The sequence below is a fragment of the Oryctolagus cuniculus genome, chromosome 13, assembly GCF_964237555.1.
Source record: "Oryctolagus cuniculus chromosome 13, mOryCun1.1, whole genome shotgun sequence".
NCBI lineage: Eukaryota > Metazoa > Chordata > Mammalia > Lagomorpha > Leporidae > Oryctolagus > Oryctolagus cuniculus.
In genome coordinates, this window is record NC_091444.1 from 55,108,190 (window position 1) to 55,135,376 (window position 27,187).

General features: G+C 39.0%; 1 protein-coding gene across 13 annotated transcripts in view; it reads right to left on the reverse strand.

Moving 5' to 3' along the window:
* Positions 1 to 27,187, reverse strand: part of LYST (lysosomal trafficking regulator) — a 242,978-nt gene that overhangs the window by 164,994 nt on the left and 50,797 nt on the right. For all 13 annotated transcript variants that reach the window (XM_051820721.2, XM_008268236.4, XM_002717342.5 and 10 more), the window contains 2 exons: positions 16,543 to 16,634; positions 11,324 to 11,522 (listed from right to left, as the gene is read on the reverse strand). In XM_051820721.2, coding sequence (XP_051676681.2) covers positions 11,324 to 11,515 — 192 coding nt within the window. In that variant the 5' untranslated portion in view covers positions 11,516 to 11,522; positions 16,543 to 16,634. Of the gene's footprint in view, positions 1 to 11,323; positions 11,523 to 16,542; positions 16,635 to 27,187 lie in introns of those variants that run through there.

A 27,187-nucleotide genomic window follows, 5' to 3' on the forward strand; every position in this document is an offset into this window, starting at 1 on the left:
TTTAATGCCTTGGCCTGAAGTGCCAGCATCCCATATGGGTGCCGGTTCTAGTCCCGGCTGCTCCACTACCAATCCAGCTCTCTGCTATGGCCTGGGAAAGCAGTAGAAGATAGCCCAAGTGCTTGGGCCCCTTCACCCATGTGGGAGACCCAGAAGAAGCTCCTGGCTCCTGGCTTCGGATCGGCGCAGCTCCACCTGTTGTGGCCAACTGGGGAGTAAACTAGCTGATGGGAGACTTCTCTCTCTGCCTCTCCTCTCTCTCTCTCTGTGTAACTCTGACTTTCAAATAAATAAAATAAATCTTTAAAAAACAACAACAACAACAACAACAACAACAACAACAAAAAAAATATGCTGAAGAGTCAAAAGAAGTGAGAAAACAGATACTAAGTATTCAGACTATTCTGCCTGGTATCCTGGCTATGAAAAGGCTCAAAACTCTTAAAAAAAAAATTGTAAGGGTATTTTTAATACATGTAAGCTAAGATCCTTTAGGGCAGGGGCCAGCGCCAAGGCGCAGTAGGTTAATCCTCTGCCTGTGGCGCCGGCAACCCATATGGATGCCAGTTCTAGTCCCCACTGCCCCTCTTCCAATCCAGCTCTCTGCTAAGGCCTGGGAAAGCAGTAGAAGATGGCTCAAGTTCTTGGGCCCCTGCACCCATGTGGGAGACCAGGATTAAGCTCCTGGCTCCTGGCTTCGGATCAGCACAGCTCTGGCCGTTGCGGCCATTTGGGGAGTGAACCAATGGAAGGAAGACCTTTCTCTCCATCTCTCCCTCTCACTGTAATTCTCTCTCTCAAATAAATAAAATCTTTAAAAAAAAAAAAGATCCTTCAGGGCATGTTGCCTGTTGACCTGCCCCACTTCAGTTCCCATAGCAACACCTAAGCTCTCCCGACATGTTCAACTAGTGAGTGCTTCCCCTGAATACCACTAGTCTTTACACTCCTCATTACACCTCCCTCACATACATTGTTCCAGTAACTCTCCTATCACAATCCTCTAACCTGACAAACTCCAATTCACTCTTCAGGCCTTGGTTCCTCCATGGGGATACTTCTCTAATGCCCTCCCTATCTCCTTTGGTAAACTCACATTTCATCTTCATAATTAACATAATTAGCATAATATCATAATTATACTGTTAACATAATTAACAGCAACAACCATGCTGAATTGTTAATGTCCAAATTTCCATTTCCCTTCTTTATTCATTCAACAAATATTTAGTCCACTACTTAAGGGCCAAGCTCCGTGTAAAAGACTTTGGATACAGTGGTGAACGAGAAAGACATATGCATGTCCTCGTGAAGCTAACATTCTTAAAAGGGAGACAGAAAATAATGAGAATAAATAAAAAATTCAGATATGAATGCCATAAAGGAAATTAACCAGGGGGACATTTTAGAAAGAATAGGCAGGATAGACCATTAGAATGGATATTTAAATGATGAGAAGGCGTCATGCAACAAAATGGAGACTGTTAGCAAGTTATGGAGGGCTGGGAATGAGTTTGGCTTTTTTATGGACTAGCAGGAAGGCCAGCTTGGCTGGAGCACAGCAATTGGGAGAATCCAAGATGAGGCTGGAGGGTGTGGGTTGGAAAGTGAGCAGTACAAGATCTAATGGGGGCTTGTAGGCCATACCAAGGAGCTTGGATTTATCTTTAGTAAGTTTAATAATTCATCTTTAATTTGTTTTCAATGGGAAACTTCCCCAAACATACTTCCCAGTCTTGTCTCAAAACACGGACTCCCAGGCTCAGGCTGTAGCCCTCAGCGACTACCACCTTTTCAATCAGAACCTAGTACAGAGTTGGATGTCCAATAAATATTCACTGCATGAGTGACTTTAAATTCTGGAAGCAAATAAAAAAATATAGCAAATGGTTCCACTTCCAAGTGCTTTACTTCCAAATTAACAAGACAGAAAATGTCTGGATAACATTTCCATGTATGAGTCACACTCAGTATGTACCTCAACATTTTTAAAGATTCCAGACAAAACATGGGTTTTTTTTTTTAAATTTACCACATCATTCCTATAGAGTTCTCCTAACATGAGTTTTCATTTTTAGCAGATGAACTAATAGCATTCTAATGGAGCTTGCAGAAACCTCAAGGGTCTGTGAAGAAACGCTACAGACATGCTGTCCTAATAATTTAGTCCTTGTCCCAGAACAGTACACTGGCAAATCATCACTGCTGCGTGAACAGACATTCCTGCCTCCTGGGCCATGCACATGATCTGGAGCATCCTTCACTCCCTCCCATTTAGCTAACAGCTCCTTCCTCACCTTCAAGACCTAGCCTTTGGTATGTATCTTTTCTGTGAAGCTTCTCCTCCTGCATCAATCCCAAACAATGTCTTCCCCCACCTCTTGCCCCTATCTCACCAGGTGAATTAGTTCTTGGAAACTACAGGCCTTTCAATGGAATGAGATTGAAACTGCCAAAATTTTAGGGTTTTTGCCCTCTTTACTGGGAACGCAGTCCTGGGAAGGACCGCTGTACCATCCTGCCCCAAGCAGTGAGAAATAACTCTCTGCTTGACACTCACTTATCATCACTTCTGACACAATTCATCATTGAGGAGGCTCTCTCTAATCCTTTGGATCTATTACCTTTTAAGGTATCACATAGTCTCAGGTCTATTTATCCTTCCTAGTACCCAAGAAAACATATGTCATTCTGTGTTCTTGAAAGTTATAAAATCTTTTTCTCTTATTTGGGAGAACCCTGGAAAACTGGAACTTACAAGCCCTATATTTCCATCAAAGCTAAGCTTTATTCCCCAAGGTTTTTGGTTTACTCAATAGTCACAGTTTGCAGAGGAATGGGGTGTTTCCTCAAACTATCCAAGCGACAAGTCTCCAATGTTGCCATGTTAGGCAAACCAGTCAATAACATATTACTCCTCTCTTAGTAGTTCATTTTTATATCTCCTTCTGAAGGAAAAATTTGCTGTGCTTTTTTTAAATTCCCCATAGTAACAATATAAAGTAAATTTACTCTTTTTTAAAAAAAAAGATTTATTTATTTATTTGAAAGTCAGAGTTACACAGAGAGGACAGGCAGAGAGGCAGAGAGAGAGAGAAGTCTTCCATCCGATGATTCACTCCCCAATTGGCCGAAACAGCCAGTGCTGTGCTGATCAGAAGCCAGGAGCCAGGAGCTGCCAGGTCTCCCACGTGGGTGCAGGGGCCCAAGGACTTGGGCCACCTTCTACTGCTTTCCCATGCCATAGCAGAGAGCAGGATTGGAAGTGGAGCAGATGGGACTCGAATCAGAGTCCATATGGGATGCTGGTGTTTCAGGCCAGGGTGTTAACGCGCTACGCCACAGCAACAGCCCCAAGTCACTCTCACTGAAGTAGTAGTTTTTAAACTCAAGAAATGTATTTTAGGTACCTACCACGTACCAAACATTGGCCCTTTTCCTTTTTTTTTTCTTTTTCCTTTTTTTAAAAAAAAAAAAAAAGATTTATTTATTTATTTATTTGAAAGTCAGAGAGAGAAGGAGAGGCAGAGAAAGAAAGAGAGAGAGTGAGAGAGAGAGAGAGAGGTCTTTCATCCACTGGTTCACTCCCCAGTTGGCTGCAACAGCCAGCACTGCGCTGATCCGAAGCCAGAAGCCAGGAGCATCTTCCGGCTTTGGGTCTCCCAGGTGGGTGCAGGGACCCAAGGACTTGGGCCATCTTCTACCGCTTTCCCAGGCCATAGTAGAAAGTTGGATCGGAAGTGGAGAAGCCAGGTCTCCACCTGGCGCCCATATGGGATGCCGGCACTGCAGGCGGCGGCTTAACCCGCTATGCCACAGTGCCGCCCCTAACATTGGCCCTTTTTATAATTGCAATGTATAGACTGGATTTTAAATTAACTGCATAGACTAGACACCCAGAAGGAGGTGTTACAGTTATGGTGCACCACAATGCCAGTCCCCACATGAAGATCTTTATAAGAATGTTCATATCAGCTTTTTTTATAATAGCCAAATGCATACAACTAGCATGGTGAATGCTTAAATGACCTGTGGTAAATCCAATGAACAAAACCATTAATCAAAAAGAAGTCAACTACTGATTCATACAACACCATGGATAGGTCTCAGAGATTCTCATAATGGAAACTTTGCATCATTTCTCTGATGCAAAGTTCTAAAGCAAGCAAAACACACTGCAACACAAGAAATCAGAACAGTAGTTGCCTTGCAGTGGTTGAAGGGGAAGGGCTGACTGAACAGGACCATGACAAAACTTTCTAAGGTGGTGATTACAGAGGTATATATGTCTGTTAAAGTTCATCCAACTATACACTTAGTATCTGTGCATTTACTGTAAATTATATTGAAACAAAACATCTGTTTAGGTCTTTACATTAAACATGTTAATAAAGCAAAATTACTGCAATGGATAGAGAGGGCTTAAATCATCTCTTCCTGAGTACCCAAGAAATACTCCTGGGGCCGGCCCTGTGCATAGCGGGTAAAGCCACTGCCTGCAGTGCTGGCATCCCATATGGGCACCAGTTTGTGTCCTGGCTGCTCCACATCCGATCCAGCTCCGTGCTGTGGCCTAGGAAAGCAGTAGAAGGTGGCCCAAGTCCTTGGGTCCCTGCACCCGAGTTGGGAGACACTGAAGAAGTTCCTGGCTCCTGGCTTCAGATCATCACAGCTCTGGCCATTGCAGGCATCGGGGGAGTGAACCAGTGGATGGAAGACTCTCTCTCTCTGCCTCTGCTTCTTTGTAATTTTGCCTTTAAAAATAAATAAAATCTTTAAAAAAAAAGTACTCTTGTTCATGACAAGCACAGATATGAAAGTTAATTTTCCTCCTGAAAGGTACAGCTTTGTGTCTTGTTAGTTATAATTCCACCTTAAGTGATAAAATTTTGTTCAATAAATTATCTTTAAAGATTCAAATGATAATTCTCCATTTCCTAACTGAACCACTTAAATGTTAATAGCTATATTTTTGAAGTGTTTTTTTTTTTTTCCTCCAAAGACAACGTGTACTTTTCCTACCTATCATTACTATAGATGTTAAAAAAGTAACTAGGTAGGACTGGCACTGTGGCATAGCAGGATAGCCTCTGCCTGCAACACCAGTATCCCGTATGGGTGCTATTTCAAGTCCTGGCTGCTCTGCTTCTGATCCAGCTCCCTGTTAATGGCCTGGGAAAGCAATGGAAGATGGCCCAGATGCTTAGGACCCTGCAGCCATATGTGAGAGACCCAGAAGAAGATCCTGGCTCCTGCTTTCAGATTGGCCAAGCTCCAGCCATTGTGGCCATTTGGGGAAGTGCACCAGGGGATGGAAGACCTTTCTCTCTGTCTCTTCTTCTGTCTGTCTATAACTCTGACTCTTAAATAAATCATCTAAAAAATAACAAGGTAGAAAAAAGGAATTAAAAACTATCACCTCAGGAAAAATATGATTACAGTTATAATGAATAATTTTAGTCATTTAAGAATATATTAAAAGATATTTTGACTTACAAGAGAAAGTATTCTCTTTACCATATTTATAAAGAAAACATTCAAAACCAAAAGATGTGTAACCAGAATACTAAAGAACTAAAACTAGGTAATTAACAAATAACCTGACCTTAAAAATGGCACAAAACTTAACATTCACAAAAGAAGATTTTAAAAAAGCCCATGAAAAAAATGCCTAAAATCATTAGTAGTCAGAGAAATACAAATCTGATCTATGTAAAATATAAGAATGGGAAAGGAGGAGGGAGGAGGAGTAAAGGCGGGAGTATGGGTGGGAGCGAGGTAGGGGGGAAGAAGCATCATGTTCCCAAATCTGTGTATATTAAATGCATGAAGTTGTATTCTTTAAATAAAATGAATTTTAAAAAAAAAGAACTTAAAAAAGACAATAAGATACTATTTCATATTCACTTAGAATGTCTAACACTAAAGACTGGTAAAATATTACCATAAGAAAAACTATTGCCAGAGTTAATGACTTGAATTATTTCAATTGTTTAATAATAAAACATACTTATGACTTGAAACAGAAAGCATAATTTCAGGCATGGAAAGCCAAGATACTGTGGCAAAAAATTATCTACACAAAGGATCTCTGTGAATGAGATCCAAGTGGAAAGAAGGGGCCATCAAAGAAGGATGTACTTTTCTCTGAAGGGAGGAGAGGACTTGCGCTTTGCTTATGGCCCTATCTAAATACTGAAGAAGTCTGTGGACTCAAAAGGCTTCCATAGCCTTGGCAGCTCATGACAAGAGCCTTGGGTGATCACTGACATCATAAAGAAGAGTGTCAATTGTTAAACCAACAGCAGGAGTCACTGTGCACTTGTTCCACATGTAGGACCTCTGTCCTTAATGAGCTATACTATGAGAAGTAACAGTAAAACTTGTCTTCAAACCGTACTTTATACTTTGTGTATTTGTGTGGCTGCAAATTGTTGAAATCTTTACTTAGTATAGAGTTGATCTTCTGTATATAAAGATAATTAAAAATGAATCTTATTGAAGAATGGGAAGGGAGAGGGAGTAGGAGGTAGGACAGGAGTGGGGGTGGGAGGGCAGATATGGGGGGAAGAACCGCTGTATTTCAAAAGCTGTTCCTATGAAATTATATTTATTAAATTAAAAAAAAGAGAAAGCATAAAATATGCACAGAGATTAAAGTAAATTAGTATCGAAATACCAAAGACATTCTTCTCAGATCTGGAAAAAATGATGATAAAATTCATATGGAGGCATAGGAGACCTCGAATAGCTAAAGCAATCTTGTACAACAAAAACAAAGCTGGAGGCATCACAATACCAGATTTCAAGACATACTACAGGGCAGTTATAATCAAAACAGCATGGTATTGGTACAGAAACAGATGGATAGACCAAGGGAACAAAATATAAAAACCAGAAATCAATCCAAACATTTACAACCAACTTTTATTTGATTAAGGATCTAAAACCAATTCCTGGAGCAAGGACAGTCTATTCAACAAATGGTTCTGGGAAAACTGGATTTCCACGTGCAGAAGCATGAAGCAAGACCCCTACCTTATACCTTACACAAAAATACACTCAACATGGATTAAAGATCAAATCTATGACCTGATACCATCAAATTATTAGAGAACACTGGAGAAACCCTGCAAGATATAGGCACAGGCAAAGACTCCTTGGAAAAGACCCCAGAGGCACAGGCAGCCAAAGCCAAAATTAACAATTGGGACTACATCAAATTGAGAAGTTTCTGTACTGCAAAAGAAACAGTCAAGAAAGTGAAGAGGAAACCGACACAATGGGAAAAAATATTTGCAAATTATGCAACCGATAAAGGTTTAATAACCAGAATATTTAAAGAGATCAAGAAACTCCACAACAACAAAGCAAACAACCCACTTAAGAGATGGGCCAAGGACCTCAATAGACATTTTTCAAAAGAGGAAATCCAAATGGCCAACAGACACAGGAAAAAATGTTCAGGATCACTAGCCATCAGGGAAATGCAAATCAAAACTACAATGAGGTTTCATGTCACCTCGGTTAGAATGGCTTACATACAGAAATCAACTAACAATAGATGCTGGTGAGGATGTGAGGAAAAAAGGACACTAATCCACTATTGGTGGGAATTCAAACTGGTAAAGCCACTATGGAAGAGAGTTTGGAGATAACTCAGAAATCTGAATATAGCCCTACCACATGACCCAGCCATCACACGTCTTCGAATTTACCCAAAGGAAATTAAATTGGCAAACAAAAAAGCTGTCTGAACCTCCATGTTTCTTGCAGCTCAATTCACAATAGCTAAGACATGGAATCAACCTAAATGCCCATCAACAGAAGACTGGATAAAGAAATTATGGGATATGTACTCTATAGAATACTATACAGCAGTAAAAAAAAAATGAAATCTGGTCATTTGCAAAAAATGGAGGAATCCGGAAAACATCATGCTGAGTGAAATAAGCCAGTCCCAAAGGGAAAATATCATATGTTCTCCCTGAACTGTGACAACTAACTGTGCACCTAAAAGAAAACCTGTTGAAATGAAATGGACACTATGAGAAAGAGTGATTTGATCGGCCCTTGTCCTGACTGTTGATGTACAACTTAATACTTTATTCTTTTTAGTAGTTTTTTGTTCCACTTAATACCATTGGTTGAACTCTTTAATTAACACTAAATTATTCTTGGGCTTTAAAATTAACTGAAAAGTGATCCCTGTTAAATATAAGAGTGGGAATAAGAGAGGGAGGAGATGTACAGTTTGGCACATGCTCACTCAGACTTACCCCTAATGGTAGAGCTAGAACCATGCCAGGGGAATCCAATTCAATCCCATCAAGGTGCCATGTACCAATGCCATTTCACTAGTCCAAGTGATCAGTTTCAGTTCATAATTGATCATAATGATAGGATTAAGTGTCAAAGGGATCACATAAACAAGACTAGTGTCTGCTAATACTAACTGATAGAATTAAAGAGAGAGTGATCCAACATGGGAAGTGGGATACACAGCAGACTCATAAAATGGCACATGTCCTAAACAGCACTCTGGCCTCAGAATCAGCCCTTAAGGCATTCAAATCTGGCTAAAAAGCCCATGAGAGTATTTCAGGCATGGAAAGCTAAGAAACTCTGGCAAAAAAACAAACAAACAAAAAAAAAAAATTAAAGAAAAAAAACCACCTAAATGAAAGATCTCTGTGAATGAGATCCAAGCAGAAAGAACAGGCAATCAAAGAAGGAGGAACCTTTCTCTGAAGGGAGGAGAGAACTTCCACTTTGCTATGGCCCTGTCTAAATAAGATCGGAGTTTGTGAACTCAAGAGGCTTCCTCCATAGCCTTGGCAGTTCACGACAAGAGCCTCTGGTGATTACTGACATCATAAGTGTCAATTGTTAAATCAACAACAGGAGTCACTGTGCACCTACTCCCCATGTAGAATCTCTGTCCTTAATGTGTTGTACTATGCGGATTAATGGTAAAACTACTATTCAAACAGAACTCTATACTTTCGGAGAGGGAGTGGGAGATGGGATGGTTGCAGGTGGGAGGGAGGTTATGGGGGGAAAAGCTGCTATAATCCAAAAGTTGTACTTTGGAAATGTATATTTATTAAATAAAAGTTGAAAAAATAAGTAGATTAGTTTCCCTTAGGGCTGTGGGGGATGGAGGGGATAAATGGATAGCTTAATGGGATAGGGATTCTTTAGTGCTAAAAATGTCCTAATGCTGACTGTGGTAATGAATGCACACACCTGTGCTTATGTTAGAAAGGACTTAAGTGTACATAGGAAAAGGGTAAAATGTATGATATGTGAGTTATATCTCAATCATGTTATTATTTTAAAAAGTTATTAAGGGGCTAGCACTGTAGCACAGCAGGTAAAGCCAATGTCTGCAGTGCTGGCATCTCATATGGACGCCAGTTTGAGTCCCGGCTGCTCCACTTCCAATCCAGCTCTCTGCTATGGCCTGGGAAAGCAGTGGAAGATGGCCCAAGCACTTGGGCCCCTGCACCTGTGTGGGAGACCCAGAATAAACTCCTGGCCCTGCCTTCAGATTGGTGCAGCTCTAGTCAGTGTGGTCATCTGGGGAGTGAACCAGCGGATGGAAGACCTCTCTCTCTCTCTACCTCTGCCTCTGCTTCTCTGTAACTCTGCCTTTCAAATAAAATAAATAAATCTTTTTTTAAAAAGTTATTGAGATTTTTATTGGAATTACATTGGAATCTACAGATAAAATTTGAAGAAAACATTTTTATAAGACTGATTCTTTCAAACACAGATATTATGTAAGTACAGTTCTACTTTTATTTGGGTCTTCTTTAGTTTCTCTCAAAAATGTCTTAGAAAATTCCAAAAAGAAGTATTATAGTGAGATGACTGTAGTTCACAATAATGTTTTATATACCATATAAAGAACTGGAAGAAAGGAGTTGAAAGGCTTCAAACATGAAGAAAACTTAAAGAAATGGATGCTAACTGTCTGATTTGATCAGTTTATATTGCATACACAGGTTGAAGTACTGCACTATCCTCTATAAAATGTATAAGTATTTTATGTTAACCACAATTTTTAAGAAAAACATATTATAAATAAATTACTAGATTCATTCCTGGGTATATGATACTTCTGATGCTATTTATATGGTTTCTTTTTTAAAAAGCAAGAGAATGTTTAATTTTTAAAGTGTAGAATAAGAAGATGAATAGAGTATGGTATGCAAATCAATCAGAACTTCAGAACAGAAAATCACTACACATGGTCTAATACAACTTTTTCTAATTTTAAAATTTATTTATAGAATAGTCACACAAATATATTAATTATATTTAATAACACATTCAACAAGTTGCAATCATGAAAAGAATACAAACACATAAAACTACAAATGTCCCAGAAAATTCCATAATACATGGGTACAACATTGAACAAATGCTTTCTGAGTATCTTTGTTAGGTTCCTTAACTTACAGTGAAAAACTAAGGAATTAATAGCCTCTATATTTTCTTAAGATAGTATTTGTTAGCAAATCCTTCATCTATCAATGTGCTAAAAATATCTATCACACTAATGTTACAATATTATCTTTTTAAGTAAAAGTAATTGAAATATTATCTAACTGCATTAATCAGTCCCTTAAAGATTGTTTTCCTTCATAAAATATTTTGCTTTCTACTATAATTAAAGATATAAACCACATTTGAGTTTCAAGTTAACTTTGTGTGAGTTACATAATGTTTCTGGATCTCCGCTTTCTCATCTATACAAGAAAGTTGATGCAGACATCTTTCTAGTTCCAACTAGCTTAAAAACTGTATCATAAGAAAAAAGTGAAATCCTATGGTCATATGCTTTAAGCAAAAACGATAATGTATTAAAACTAGAAGTATACAAGCTATTGAACTAAATAATTATTTACTCCAAAGGATTCTGTTTTCACTCTAGAATTAGCAAGCTCTCTAACCATAATTCATACAAATTTTCAAAACCATATTTGATGTTTATTAAAAGTATAAATTCATCATATTTCTGAATTATAATCTTATATCTCTACTGATAATCTTAGTAATCTCACTGGTATCCAAATAAAAAGAATAATTCATATATATATATATAAAACCATTTTAAAAGAAAGGTCATTTATAATTATAATTTCAGAAATTTTGAAGAGTATCCAAATAAACAATATGTTCATAAATGGGTTACTTTTTTTTTATTGGAGTTATGTGAGATAAGACTCTCAGAATTTCTAAGTAATCCCAAATTTATGTATCTATAATTAACTATAATATACTGATAAAAAAGCATTTTATATGAAAATATTACCTGATCAATGATAGAATTTAGCTTGGTAAGTAACAGAAATCCTCGACCATGGACAAGATATTGTCCAAGGGTTGCCATATGTGTCTCCTCCTCTTCTTCCTCCCTGGCCTCCACCCTCTGGACCACTGCATTGCAAAGCTGGTTGACATCGGTCAGAAATTCTCGTGCCAATGAGTTACTGTCGGTGCTCATGACCGAGCTAGAAAATAAATGTAGCACATAAGAAAATTAGAAAAATGAGTATAAATTTACTTTAAAACTATGTTATGTGTTCTTATTGATTTTAATTTAAGATTGACAAAGCTACTGGATATTGGTACTTAATCCTATAATCTTTTCAGGCATAGTTCTGACCTACTTGGATATTTTTAAAATAATTTCAGCCAATGGTAGGACCAGTCTGGAATTTGAAGTGTCAAACATAGCTATGACTGGGTAAGTGATCCCAGGTAGAAGACATTAGTGAGGGATGGCAGTTAAGGTAGAGTCTAACTTTCTTAAATGAGTTAAAAATAAGCCTATTACTTATAAAATGTTGTTGATTTACATGTTTTTAAACAGATAAGTGGATCTTTTAAAAATACTAACTGCTGGGGCCGGCACCATGGCGCCTCCACCTGCTGCGCCGGCATCCCATAGGGGTACCAGTTCTAGTCCCAGTTGCTCCTCTTCCAATGCAGCTCTCTGGTATGGCCTGGGAAAGCAGTAAAAGATGGCCCAGGTGCTTGGGCCCCTGAACCTGCATGGGAGACCAGGAAGAAGAACCTGGCTCCTGGCTTCAGATTGGCACAGCTCCGGCTGTTGTGGACATTTGGGGAGTGAACCAATGGAAGGCAGACCCTTCTTTCTGTCTCTCCTTCTCACTGTCTGTAACTCTGTCTCTCAAATAAATACATTAATTAATTTTAAAAAAAGTTCACTGAAATTTGGAATTACAAGAATGAGCTTATTTCATTATATGTGGAAATCTGTATGTGAAAAAGCATGGATTCCAAAATTGATTTTAGACTGCGCCGGCCGCAGTGGCCATTGGCGGGTGAACCAACGGAAAAAGGAAGACCTTTCTCTCTGTCTCTCTCTCTCACTGTCTACTCTGCCTGTCAAAAAAAAAAAAAAAAAAAAGATTTCATTTATTTATTTGAAAGGCAGAAATACATAGTGAAAGAGTGAGAGAGCGAGAGAGAGAGAGGGAGAGGAAGAGAGAGAGAGAGATTTTCTATCCTCTGGTTTACTCCCCAAATGGCCACAAGGCCAGAGCCAGGCCAAGCTGAAGCCAGGAGCCAGAATCTTCTTCCAGGTCTCCCACGTGGGTGCAGGGGCCCAAGCACTTGGGCCATCTTCTACTGCTTTCACAGAAGCATTAGCAGGGAGCTGAATTGGAAGTGGAGCAGGCGGGACTCCAACCGGCACTCCAACTGGCACCCATATGGGGTGCCAGCACTGCAGGCAAAGGCTTAACCTTCTAAGCCACAGTGCTGGCCCCAAGTGTTGTCTATTGACAGTGTTTGTAAGATATCACCCATTGCAACAAACACACAATGCAACTTTAAAATATTAAAAATATGAAAAACTGAAGAATGTTATGGTAATAATTGGGGTTTGTCTTCTAAAAATTAAGCTAAATGAAACTGGTTTGGATATGTCATCCAAAGTTAACATGTTGGAATCTTATCTCCAAATTCATATGCTGGGGTCTTTGGGAGGTAATTAGGAGCCTCTATTAGGGAATAGTAGCTTTATAGGAGACCTGAGCAAATGTACTCCCAACTCTCCTGCCCTTTCACCTTCCACCATAAGATGATGCAGCACAAAGGCCCTGGCCAGATGCCAAAATAATGCTCCTAGAACTGGGAAAAATAAATTTATTTTCCTTATGAAATACCCTGTGTGTTGTATTAATTATAGTAGCAAAAAACAAAGACAGACATCAAAATGAATTTTTAGATAAATCCCATTTCCTAAAAGCATGTCATTTCAGTAAAAAGCATACTATATAAAGAAATGCATGCTTTTCCTGATTTAAATTGTAAATCTTTAAAAATTATTTATAATTATTTAAATACGCTTCTCCTGATTTAAAAGGGGTGGGCACAATGGTGTGGTATGATAAACTGCTACCTGGGACACATGAATCCCATATTGGAGTGGCTGGAATCAAGTCCCACCTCTGCTTCCAATTCAGCTTCCTTCTAACATGCACTCAGGGAGGCAGCAAATGGTAGCTCAAGTACCTGGATTCCTGTCACTCATGTGGGAGACTTGGTGGAGTTCTAGGCCTTGTCTCTGGCCTATCTCAGCTAGCTATTGCAGTTATTTGGGTAGTAACCAGTGGATGGAATGTCTCTCTCTCTCCCTATCACTCATCTTTCAAATAAATAAACTATATCCAGGTCTCCCACATGGGTGGTAAGGGCCCAAGCACTTGGGCCATCTTTCACTGCTTTCCCAAGCATCTTAACAGGGAGCTGGACTGGAAGCCAGAACTTCAATAGGCACTTCAATATGGAATGCTGGTGTCACTGAGCCACAATGCTCACCTCAAATAAATGAACTTTTAAAGAAAAGTAAATAAAATATATACATGTTTATATGAACAAGATACAATATAAAATGATCTATTACTATTTTGTTTCATTTAATATTTTAAATAATATTTTCATATGTACTTTCTTACACTTTTTTCTAGTTTTTGTTTTTAAATTGAAAAATAAAATTGTGTGGATTTATGATGTAAAATATGATGTTCTGAAGTATACATACACTGTGGAACAGTTAAATTTAGCAAACTAGCAAGTACATTATTTCACATTGTTTTCACTTTGTGGTGACAACTTACTCTCCTGGCATTTCTCAAGAGTATAACATTGCCATCAACTATATCCACCATGCTATATAATTGATTTTATTATTATTTTTAATAGCTGCATGCCATTCCACTGAATGTATTATTACATGTATTTGATTGTATTATAAATTTAGTATAACTATGTAGACAATTTATTATTGTTGAATATTTAGGTTATTTGTGGCTTTTTTATTACCAGAAATAAAGCTGCAATGAATACTTTTCCACTGCTTAAACATTTATCCTGATATTTCTTTGAGGTAGCAATTGCTGTTACTTAACATGGATTTTAAACATTTCTTGTTAGATTTTTCTAAGGTGTTTTATACTTTTCATCATATTCTGAATGGGCTTTTGTTTTCCATTACATATGCTAACTAGGATATAAAACTGGTAAATAGAAGGCAATAGGAAGTAGATTAATGCTGACATAATAATTACATACCCAAACTTCTTACTGAAATTTCTTGAATGGTTTTTGAATTTTCTAGATGTAAAATCCCATTACCTAACCAAAAACAAAAATTCTGAATTCTCCTATGCAATATTCATACAACTGCCATTCTTCTGTGCAACTAAAAAGAACACAAACAGAACAACAGGTAGGGGTGATGGAAAATACTTTTGCACTGCCCATGAAGAAGTATTTATTTTTGTGGTGGGCATTTGAAGTTAGGATGCTGATCAGGATGCTTGCATCCCATATGGGAGTGCCCGAGTTAAAAGTCCCAGCTCCAGCTCCTGATTTCATCTTCCTGGAGGCAGCAGGTGATGACTCAAGTAGTTGGGTCCCTGCCATTCACATGGGAGACCTGGATTGAGTTTCTGGCTCACATCTTCATCTTGCCTTAGCCCTGTTTGTTGAAGGCATCTGAGGAATCAACCAGAAGATGGCAGCTCTGTCTCTCTTTATTCACCTCTCAAGTAATTAAATAAGGATTGAATAATTTAATTCAACTGATATGCTTTCATCATATTATTCTTTATAGAATTTTTATATGATTTTATTTTATTTTATTTGAGAGAGGACGAGAAGTAGAATAGGGGCAATGGAAAAGGGGAGAAAGAGAAGGAGAAGGAGATGGAGAGAAGGAGAGAGGGAGAGAAGAGGAGAGGAAAAGAGGGAGAGAGGGAGAGGGAAAGAGAGAGAAACATGCATATGTACTCTCATACACTGATTCACTCCCCATATACCTGAAATGCCAGGAATGGATCAGACCGGAAACTCAATCCAGGTCTCCCTCTTGAGTGACAGGGACCCAACCACTTGAGCTATCACTACTACCTCCCAGGGTGTGCACACAAAGATGTAACTGGGAGTAGGGCCAGAACTCAAACCTAGGCACTTCGATATGGGATTTAGGTATTCCAAGCAGTGTCTTAACTATTAGGCCAAAAGCCAACTAGCTTATTCTTTGAAGATAATCCTATTAATCTGAAGGTCAATTCCTAGTCTCCCCTGATTCAGCCCCACAATTTTCTTGCACTTCAGACATGCAATTTTTAAAAATGTATAGGGGTGGCTGTTTGATATAGCAGTTAAGATATCACTTGGAATGCCCACATATCATTTCAGAGTGCCTGGGTTTGGGTCCCGATTGTGCTAATGCATACTCTGGGAGGCAGGTAGCAGGTGATGGCTCAGGTAATTGGGTTTCTGATACCCACACAGGAGCCCAGGATTGGATTCCTGGCTCCTGGCTTAGGCCTGGCCTAGCCCTAGCTGTTGTGGGAATTTGTGGAGTGAATCAATGGATGGGAAATCTCTGTTTCTTTGCCTTGCAAATAAAATGTAAAAAATTTATGAAAGAGTATACCACATTTATCCTTTTATAACTTTGCTTCCCCTTCTCAATCATACATTCATACCTATAAACCACTGGGTAATATACCACTGTATGAGTAAATCACAATGTATATATCCATCTCTACTATGGGGAAGTTCAGCTGTTTTTACTTTGGAGCATAATTTAAAAAAAAAATTATTTATTTGAAAGTTACAGAGAAAGAGGGAAAGTGAGAGTGAGAAAGTGAGAGAGAAACATCTTTCATCCTTTGGACACTCCCCAAATGGTCTGGGCTGGGCCAGGCCAAAGCCAGGAGCCTGGAATTCCATCTGATCTCTTACGTGGGTAGCAGGGACCCAAGTACTTTGGCCAATTTCTGCAGCTTTCCCCAGGTGCATTAGCAGGTAGCTAGATTGAAGGTGGAGCAGCTTGGAAACAAACAGTGATCATATGGGATACCAGTATTACAGGTGAAGGCTTAATCTGCTGGTCTCTGGAGTATAATTAATGTCATGTAACTGTGGAGTTTCAAAGCCTTAGACTGAAGCAGATCTTTTGAACTAATATTTATTACATTAGATACTCACCAGTCTTTCAAAACTTCTGTAACATTTAGAGTCTATATAAGTTGGGCTTTCATAAACCAGATGAAACAAGTATTCTTAGAATAAGACTTCACCTATTAAAAAAAGAGACAAAAATATTAATGGCAAAAAGAAACCATAAATAATTTTAACAAAGTTCTGATATAAAAATCAGTGGCCAGTCTAATTTTTTTTAAAGATTTTATTTATTTGAGAGGCAGAGTTACAGAGTAAAAGAAGGGAGAGACAAAGAGAGGTTTTCTATCCACTGGTTCACTCTCCAAATGGCTATAATGGCCAGGGTTGGGCCAGACCAAGGTCCCCCACATGCATGCAGGAGCCCAAGGACTTGGGCCATCTTCCGCTGCTTTCCCAGAAACATTAGCAGGGAGCTGGATCAGAAGTGGAGCAGCCAGGACTTGAACTGGCACTCATATGAGATGCCAGCACGGCAGGCAGCAGCTTTACCTGATGTAGCACATCGCCAGCCCCATGGTCAATTTTTTATATGTGATTTATGAAATAGTAAATGAGATTTCTTTCCATCTCAAGAACACATTAAAAAATGTCCAGCATCAAGAACCAAGCTTTGATAGAAGCAGTCTTAAAACATCTAAACAAGACAACTTAATTATAGTTCTCATCATCTTCTCTCAACTCCTACTTATAATCTCCAAGTAAATTGTGAGTTAACTGAAAAAGGAGAATCAGTCTGGTATTGGTCTTCTTAACGTTAAAATCTAAGGGACACTGGAATACCATCTATTCCATATTACTAAATAAAAAAAAAAATCTTTAACTCAAAGCTGCTACAGCCAGCCAAGTTTTTACTCTTTTATCAGAGTGATATATGAGAACTGAGAAAATACTAAAACTAAACAAAGATGTACTAATTACTACCAATTTCCATATTCTTGTTGGAGTTTTAAAAATAATATTTTGTGGGAGCCAGCACTGTGCTGTAGCAGGTAAAGTCACAACCTGCAACACCAGCTTGACGCCAGTTCAAATCACAGCTGCTCCACTTCTGATACTGTTCCATGCTAATGCTCTAGGAAAAAGCAGCAGAGCCCAAGTGTTTGGGCCCTTGCACCCACGTGGGAGATCTGGAAGAAGTTTCTGGCTTCTAGCTTCAGACTGGCCCAGCTCTGGCCACTGTTGCCATTTGGGGAGTGAACCAGTGGATGGAGGATCACTCTGTCTCTCCCTCTGTCTGTGTAACTCTGCCTTTCAAATAAATAAATAAATCTTTTAAAAAAGAGTATTTTGTGGAGTAGACATTATGGTGCAGAGGTTTAGGCTACAGCGTGGGATGACCAAATCCCGTACTGGAGTGCTAGTTTGAGTTCTAGCTACTCTATACTTCTAATCCAATTTCCTGCTGGTGTGCCTGAGAGACAGCCAATAACACCTCAAGGACTTGGGTCCCTGCCAACCATGTCGGAGACCCAGATGGAATTCTTGGCTCCGGGCGTCAGCTTGGGCCAGCCCCAGTTGTTACAGGCATTTGGGGAGTAAGCCAGTGGATGAAATAGATCTCTTTTCCTCTGTCACTTTGCCTTTGAAATATATAAATCTTTTTAAAGAAAAAACATTTTTTTACAATACAATGAAAGCTATATCTAGAACACCAAAGAAAAATTCCTGCTTCTAGGATAACAATAAAACATTCCTCTTTTTTTTTTTTATTTGACAGCAAGAGTTATAGACAGTGAGAGAGAGACAGAGAAAGGTCTTCCTTCTGTTGGTTCACTCCCCTAATGGCCACTACGGCTGGCGCTGCGCCAATCTGAAGCCAGGAGCCGGGTGCTTCCTCCTGGTCTCCCATGCGGATGCAAGAACCCAAGCACTTGGGCCATCTTCCATTGCCCTCTTGGGCCACAGCAGAGAGCTAAACTGGAAGAGGAGCAACCGGGACTAGTATCTGACACCCCAACAGGGACTAGAACCTGGGGTGCTGGTGCCGCAGGCAGAGGATTAGCCAAGTCAGCCACAGAGCTGGCCAAACATTCCTCTTAATTATCCATTCTTACCTTCTCTATAGTTTTTTTTACTTATAAGAAGCATGAAAAAGGTTACCATGTTATAGTTATAAGCCAAATATTAAAGTTTATTTTGAATCATGAGTTTTTGAATCCTAAGTTTTTAAATCAGTGATCTTTTAATTCCTTCATAATGCTAAAATCTGGAGAAATATCTTGAGTTACTTTCAGCTTGGCCACTTCTTATACCACACATTATTCTGGATAAAGAATTATTATTAAGGATAAAGGCTGGCAGGAAATGGTACACAGAACTGTGTTAGACTTCACAGAACACTGTATAAACTAGGAAAACACACTTTTTTGGTGAGTCACCCCTTCATCAGGCACAAAGTTGCCAAAGCACAGGCTAGATTTCAGTCCCACTTACTTGGCTATTCAAGTCCCGGTGACTAGTGCACCAAATGCTCAACCAAATGGATCAGCTCCAGAATGGAGTCTTTTTTTTTTCTGCATTTTTTTTAACTTTTATTTAATGAATATAAATTTCCAAAGTACGACTTATGGATTACAATGGCTTCCCCCCCATACCGTCCCTCCCACCCGCAACCCTCCCCTTTCCCACTCCCTCTCCCCTTCCATTCACATCAAGATTCATTTTCGATTATCTTAATATACAGAAGATCAGCTTAGTATACATCAAGTAAGGATTTCAACAGTTTGCTCCCACACAGAAACATAAAGTGAAAAATAATAGATGATTTTTTTAAATGATGATGAAATCAGATCAGACCTATTGTCATGTTTAATCCCAGTGAGAGTCAAGTTGGGAATTGATAATTTTTTTTTTTTTTACAGAAGATCAGTTTAGTATGCATTAAGTAAAGATTTCAACAGTTTGCACCCCCATAGAAACACAAAGTGAAATATATTGTTTGAGTACTCGTTATAGCATTAAATCTCAATGCACAGCACATTAAGGACAGAGATCCTACATGCGGAGTAAGTGCACAGTGACTCCTGTTGTTGACTTTACAAATTGACACTCCTGTCTATGGCATCAGTAATCTTCCTATGCTCCAGTCATGAGTTTCCAAGGCTATGGAAGCCCTCTGAGTTCTCCGACTCTTATCTTGTTTAGACAAGGTCATAGTCAAAGTGGAGGTTCTCTCCTCCCTTCAGAGAAAGGTACCTCCTTCTTTGAAGACCTGTTCTTTCCACTGGGATCTCACTCACAGAGATCTTTTTGCCAGAGTGTCTTGGCTTTCCATGCCTGAAATACTCCCATGGGCTTTTCAGCCAGATCCGAATGCCTTTAGGGCTGACAGAATGGAGTCTTAATACACCTTCCATCCCACTGCCTCCTGAGCTAATCAAAACCATGTATATACTTTACATTGGTTTACTTCTCAAATGGCTGCAACAGCTAGGGCTAGTCCAGGCAGAAATCAGGAGCCCAGAGCTCCATCTGGGTCTCCCACAAGGGTGACAGGGGCCCAAGTATTCAGGCCATCCTCCACTGTTTTCCCTAGGTGTATCAGCAGGAAGCTGAATCAGAAGTGGATCAGCTGGGACTCAATCCTACAAGCACTGCAGACAATAGTTAAGCTTGCTGGGCCACAATGCTGGCCTTTAGATTTATATTTTAATAGATTAAAGATGTCATCAGAGCATTAACTATAAGTACCACTGTTTCCAAACTATACAGATATCCTATAGTTACTTATCTCTATAACTTTCTTAACTTCTAGATTATAATTCCTTAAGTCCAGAGACCCTGCCTTATTATGGTTTGTCTTTTTTAGTTATAATGCCAAAATTTATTTAGTTGTTTGCTTCCTAATTCGAAAGAGAGGGAGAGAGAGAAGCAGAGTCAGATACACTCCCCCCCCAACATTGGCTAGATCATTCCCCAGATGTCTGCAATAACCAGGGACCAAACTCAGCAGCCAGGAACTCAACCCAGGCTTCCCAACTACTAGAGCCATCAACCCTGATCTCCAGGATTTGTTGCCTCTTTGCCAATGTGCCAAATATTTAATGGATTAGCTTCGCCTCTTGGTTTTATGTCATAAGAAATTTTATCACTATGCTATTTAATTCAAAAAATGTTTAGTAAATATTTACTAAATATCGGCTACTATTTTAAACACCAGGTATAGAGCAAAAAAAAAAAAAAAAAAAAAAATTACTACCTCGGGGGCGGTTCCAAGATGGAGGACTGGGAAGGGAGCTTATTGCTCTAGCTCAGGAGAAGATAAATTTTAAAAAAGTGGAGAGAATGTAGTCTCAGGGAAGAGTTAGGGAGAAAACAAAAAAGGAAACTCTACTGAAATTCAAGGGATACAGTGGACTTATGTGGAGGGTGTAGTCACCCACAGTTCGGGACTCCAGCAGCCAAGAGCCTACACACCAACCCTGGAAACTGAGGTGAGACCAGACCACAGGAACCCGAGCCACTGGCAAAAAAGCGGCAGGAAGATCCTAGAGGGAGGGGCTGGTGCCATGGCACACTAGGTTAATCCTCCGCCTGCGGTGCCAGCATCCCATATGGGCGCCAGTTCTAGTCTGGGCTGCTCCTCTTCCAATCCAGCTCTCTGCTATAACCTGAGAAAGCAGTAGAAAATGGCCCAAGTGCTTGGGCCCCTGCACCTGCATGGGAGACCAGGAGGAAGCATCTGGCTCCTGGCTTCGGATAGGTGCAGCTCCGGCCATTGTGGCCATTTGGGGAGTGAATCAACGAAGGAAGACCTTTCTCTCTCTCTTTTTTTTTTTTTAAGATTTATTTATTTTTTTACTTGAAAGTCAGAGTTACACAGGAAGAGGAGAGGCAGAGAGAGAGAGCGAGAAAGAGGTCTTCCATCCGATGGTTCACTCCTCAATTGGCCACAACGACCGGTACTGCGCTGATCCGAAGCCAGGAGGCAGGAGCCAGGAGCTTCCTCCAGGTCCCCCATGCAGGTGCAGGGGCCCAAGGACTTGGGCCATCCTCCACTGCTATCCCAGGCTACAGCAGAGAGCTGGATGGGAAGTGGAACAGCCTGGTCTTCAACCAGCACCCATATGGGATGCCGGTGCTTCAGGCCAGAGCATCAACCCGCTGTGCCACAGTGCTGGCTCCTCTCTCTCTCATAGTCTGTAACTCTACCTGTCAAATAAATAAATACAATCTTTAAAAAAAAAAAAAAAAAAAGATCCTAGAGGAAACCGGGCTTGGAGCCCCATGGGGGAGAGCGTACCCAGCCAAACTAGAGAAGAAAAAAAAAAAAAAAAAAGGACAGGACAGACACATTTCTCTCTCTCCGATCACTTTACAACAGTGTACTGTAATAAGCCGATAGAGCAGATGCCATCTTGGACATACATAATATCTGCACCAGCTTGTGTATGCACCCGGCAACCAGCCAAGCAGAGACTCCTGACTCAGGTTGGGAGAACTAACAGAAGGCTAGGAGCTTGTGACTGTTTGAAGCTTCTGAACCAGGACTGTGAAGAAAACTGAGGGTGTGCAGGAGGACTCACAGTGTGACTGGGGCTCTGAACAGTCTCAGTGGTAGACTCCACAAGTTCAGGGGTTCCTGCTTACCTGGTCAGAGACATTGCTAAGGAATCTGAACTTACACTGAGAACTGCACAGATCCTTTGTGTGGTCCTTGGGACAGGGCAGATGAATATTATACCCACTGGGGCTAAGCTCAGGCACTGGTCTACATTGAGGTGAGGAGCTCAGCTGAGCACAATATACTTCCCTTCAGATTAAAAAAAAGAGAAGATTTACCATGCCCAAACTGGGTGTGTCACCTTAGGCATGACCTTAACCCTGGAGAACTGAACAGAGCTCTCTCACAACACCCGCTAGAAGCCTCTAGAGATTCACTGAAAGCAAACATTCCACTCATCTACAGAGTCATGGTACAACGAAAAAAGTCACCACAGCAGAAAAAAAAAAAAAGAAAAAAGAAATCAACAAGTACCTCCACAAATGCCAAACAACAAATGTACCAATCCAAGAAACAAGAATAAGGAAGACAACATGAGGGCCCCAAAATAACATGACACTTCAATACTAGAATGTGAAGATGATGAGATAGAAGAAATGCAAGAAATAGAATTTAAAAAAAATTATACCTAAGATTACATAAAAGTAATCAAAAGCAAATGCAGGAACTACTGATATTCGAGCAGGACATGAAAGAAAATTTATCTCATGAAATTGAGCTCTTAAAGAGAAATCAAAATGAAATGAAGAATTTAATAGAACATGAAATTCAGATCTTAAAGAGAAAACAAAATGAAATGAAGAATTCAATAGAACAAATAAAAATGTAACGGAGAGCCTTAAAAACAGAATCGGTAAAGCAGAAGAAAGAATATCTGACTTGGAAGACAAAGCACAGGAAAGTATACAGTCAAACCAAAGACAGGAAGAGAAAATTAGAAAACGAAAAAACACTATTGGGAATCTAAGGATACTATAAAAACAACAACAACAACATATGGGTTCTAGGAGTTCCTGAAGGCATGGAGAGAGAAAAGGATTAGAAGGACCTTCTAGGAAAATAATAGCAGAAACCTTCCTGGGTTTAGAGAGAGAAAGGGACATCCAAGTACAGGAACCACATAGAACTCCCAATAGACATGATCAGAAAAGATCCTTGCCATGACACATTGTAATCAAACTCACCACAGTAAAATACAAAGAGAAGATTCTAAAATGTGCACCAGAGGAACCCCAGGTTTCTTTCAGAGGATCTCCAATTAGACTCACAGCAGACTTCTCATCAGAAACCCTACAGGTTAGGAGATAATAGTGAGATACAGTCCAAGTCTTAAGAGAAAAAAAATTGTCATCCCAGAATATTATACTCTGCAAAACTCTCATTTATGAATTAAGGTGAAATAGAGACCTTCCATAACAATCAGAAATTGAATTTGTCACCACCAGTCCAGCACTACAAAAGATGAATAAGGATGTGTTGCACACAGAAACAGAAACATGGTAATCAGTACAAAAGAAGGTAAAGGAAGAAAATCACTCAGTAAAAGATCAAAGGAAGTTCAAAGTAAAAATTAGGAATATTTTTTGAAAAATAGCAGAGCAAAGCCATTACTTATCAATAGTCACCTTGAATGTAAATGGCCTCAACTCCCCAGTTAAAAGACACAGACTGGCTGAAAGGATCAAAAAACAAAATGTATCTACGTGCTGCTTACAAGAAACATGACTCATCAAAAAAGAAGCACAGTCTGAAAGATAAAGGATGGAAAAGGTATTCCATGCCAACAGAAAGCAAAAAAGAGCTGGTGTAGCCATCCTAATATCAGACAAGATAGACTTTAACACAAAAACTGTTAAAAGAGACAAAGAAGGGCACTATATAATAATTAAGGATTCAATCCAACAGGAAGATGTAACTGTTATAAACGTATATGCACCTAATTACAGAGCACCTGGCTATTTAAAAAAAAAGTTAAGAAATTCAAAGGGAGACTTAGACTCCAATACAATAGTATTGGGGGACTTCAATACTCCACTTTCAGCAATGGACAGATCAACCAGACAGCAAATCAATAAGGAAACAACACATTTAACTGACATTATAGACTAAATGGACCTAACAAATTTCAACAGAACTTTTCATCCCATAGTTGCAGAATACACATTCTTCTCAGCAGTACATGGACCTTTTCTAGGATTGACCACATACTAGGCCATAAAGCAAGTCTCAGCAAATTCAAAAGAAATCAAAATCATACCATGCATCTTCATGAACCACAATGGAATGAAGCTGGAAATCAGCAACTCAGGAATCTCTAGAGCATATGGAAACACGTGGAGATTGAACAACATGCTCCTGAATGAACAATGGGTCATACAGGAAATTAAAAACTTACTGGAAACAAATGAAGATGACAACACAAAATATCAAAACTTATGGGACACAGCAAAAGCAGTGTTAAAAGGAAAGTTTACAGCAGAAAGTGCCCATATCAAAAAACTGAAAAGGCACCAAATAAATGAGCTATCAATGCATCTCAAGGATCTAGAAAAACAACAGCAAACCAAACCCAAAACTAATAGGAGAAAAGAAATAATTAAAATTAGAGAAGAAATCAATAAAATTGTTGTATGTCAACAAACTGGGAAATCTAGCAGAAATGGATATACTCCTGGACACATACAACATACCTAAATTGAGCCATGAAGATACAGAAAACCTAAACAGACCCATAACCAAGACAGAAATTGAATCAGTACAAAGGCCCTCCCAACAAAGAAAAGCCCAGGACCAGATGGATTCACTGCTGAATTCTACCAGACATTTAAAGAAGAACTAACTCCAGTTCTTCTCAAGTTACTCAAAACAATTGAAAGGGAGGGAATCCTCCCAAATTCTTTTTATGAAGCCAGCATCACCTTAATTCCTAAGCCGGAAAAAGATGCAGCATGAAAGAAAATTAAAGACCAAGTTCCCTGATGAGCACAAATGTAAAAATTCTCAACAAAATTCTGGCCAATATAATCCAACAATTCATCAGAAAGATCATCCACCCAGACGAAGTGGGATTTATCCTTAGTATGCAGGAATGGTTCAACATTCACAAATCAATGATTGAACAAAAACCATGTGATTATCTCAATAGATGCAGAGAAAGCATTTGATAAAATACAACACCCATTCATGCTTAAAACTCCGAGCAAATTTGGTATAGAAGGAACATTCCTCAACACAATCAAGGCAACATATGACAAACCCATGGCCAGCATCATAATTAATGGAGAAAAGTTGGAAGTATTTCCACTGAGATCCAGTACCAGACAGGGATGCCCACTCTCACCAGTGCTATTCAATATAGTACTGGAAGTTTTAGCCAGAGCCATTAGGCAAGAAAAAAAAAAATCAAAGGGATACAAATTAAGAAGGAAGAAGCCAAACTATCCCTATTTGCAGATGACATGATTCTTTATTTAGAGAATCCAAAGAACTCCACTAAGAGACTATTAGAACTCAAAGAAGAGTTTGGTAAAGTAGCAGGATATAAAATCAATACACAAAAATCAGCAGCTTTTGTATACACAGACAATGTCACAGTTGAGAAAGAACTTCTAAGATCAATCCCATTCACAATAGCTTCAAAAATAATCAAATACCTTGGAATAAACTTAACCAAGGATGTCAAAGATCCCTACAATGAGAATTACAAAACATTAAAGAAAGAAATAAAAGAAGATACCAAAAGATGCAAAAATCTTCCATGTTCATGGATTGGAAGAATTAATATCATCAAAATGTGCATTTTTCCAAAAGCAATTTGCAGATTCATGAAATACCAATCAAAATACCAAAGACATTCTTCTCAGATCTGGAAAAAATGATGCTGAAATTCATATGGAGGCACAGGAGACCTAAAATAGCTAAAGCAATCTTGTATAACAAAAACAACGCCAGAGGCATCACAATACCAGATTTCAAGACATACTACAGGGCAGTTATAATGAAAACAGCATGGTACTGGTAAAAAAAAAAAAAAGAAAAAAAGATAAACCAAAATACTACAAGATTTTTAATCTTTGTGAAGAATACTACTATTTAGTTATAGATAAGACTGACAGAACAATTTGGGAGTGAAAAAAAGGTTAGTGTTAGCTATGTTGACAGGTCTTTTAGAAACCAACAAAGGACATTAAGTAAGTAGCTGGAGATACAAAACTGAAATTAAAGTGGGGAGGCTGGAACTGGTGAATCAATTTGGGAATCATCAGCATGTAGATGTATTTTTAAAGCCATGGGACTAGGTGAAATAAAGATGATAAGACTGTTCTGTAATCCCTGTTATCTAATATAACATACCAAAGCCATATGTGACTAGAAGCTACCACAATGAATAAAGGAGACTAGAGAATGAGTGTAAAAGGAGAACGGAAGTTCTAGGATTGAGTCTGAGTTTAGTATGACTGGATCAGAGACATGAAGAACATTCAGCATAGGAGACTGAGAGGGCATAGCAAGCAGGAGAGAAATCAAGAGAGTGGTGACTTCCAGAAACCAAATGAAGAAAGCTTGAAACAGCAAAGAGTGATAAATAAAATACTGCTGAAAGGTTGGCTAGGATGAAAACTGGGAATTGAGCAATTTTGGGAACACAGAAGTTACTGACAACCTTGTTAAAGGTTGGCCTTGATGACGTTGATGGAGTGGGACAAAATGGGGATATGGAAGGCAAGAAGTTTGGACAGCTCTTGAAGAGTTCTGTCACAAAGTATGCAAAGAAAAAAGTGGTAGCTTGAGAGACATATGGAAAAAGGGACATTTAAAAAAAATTGATACCACAATATGTTTGTAAGCTGAGATACAGCATGGTTCTCTAACAGAGAAAGGAAAATAGATGGAAAAACTATCATGAGAAGAGATAAAACAGGAACAATAAGTAGATAAAAAGGATTCCAGTTTGAAGGAATAGTAACTGTTCATATAACAGAATAAGAAGGATGTCGGAGGACATGAATACAGATGTACAGGAATTAATATGAGGGTTCTTCAAAAGGTTCATGGAAAATTCACATTTTATTTAATTCCATATATTAATATAGCAGTCCTATATAACCCACACATATTTTGCAATAGGAAGAGCATGAAGTTCTTTTTAGGTGTTAATGAAATAAA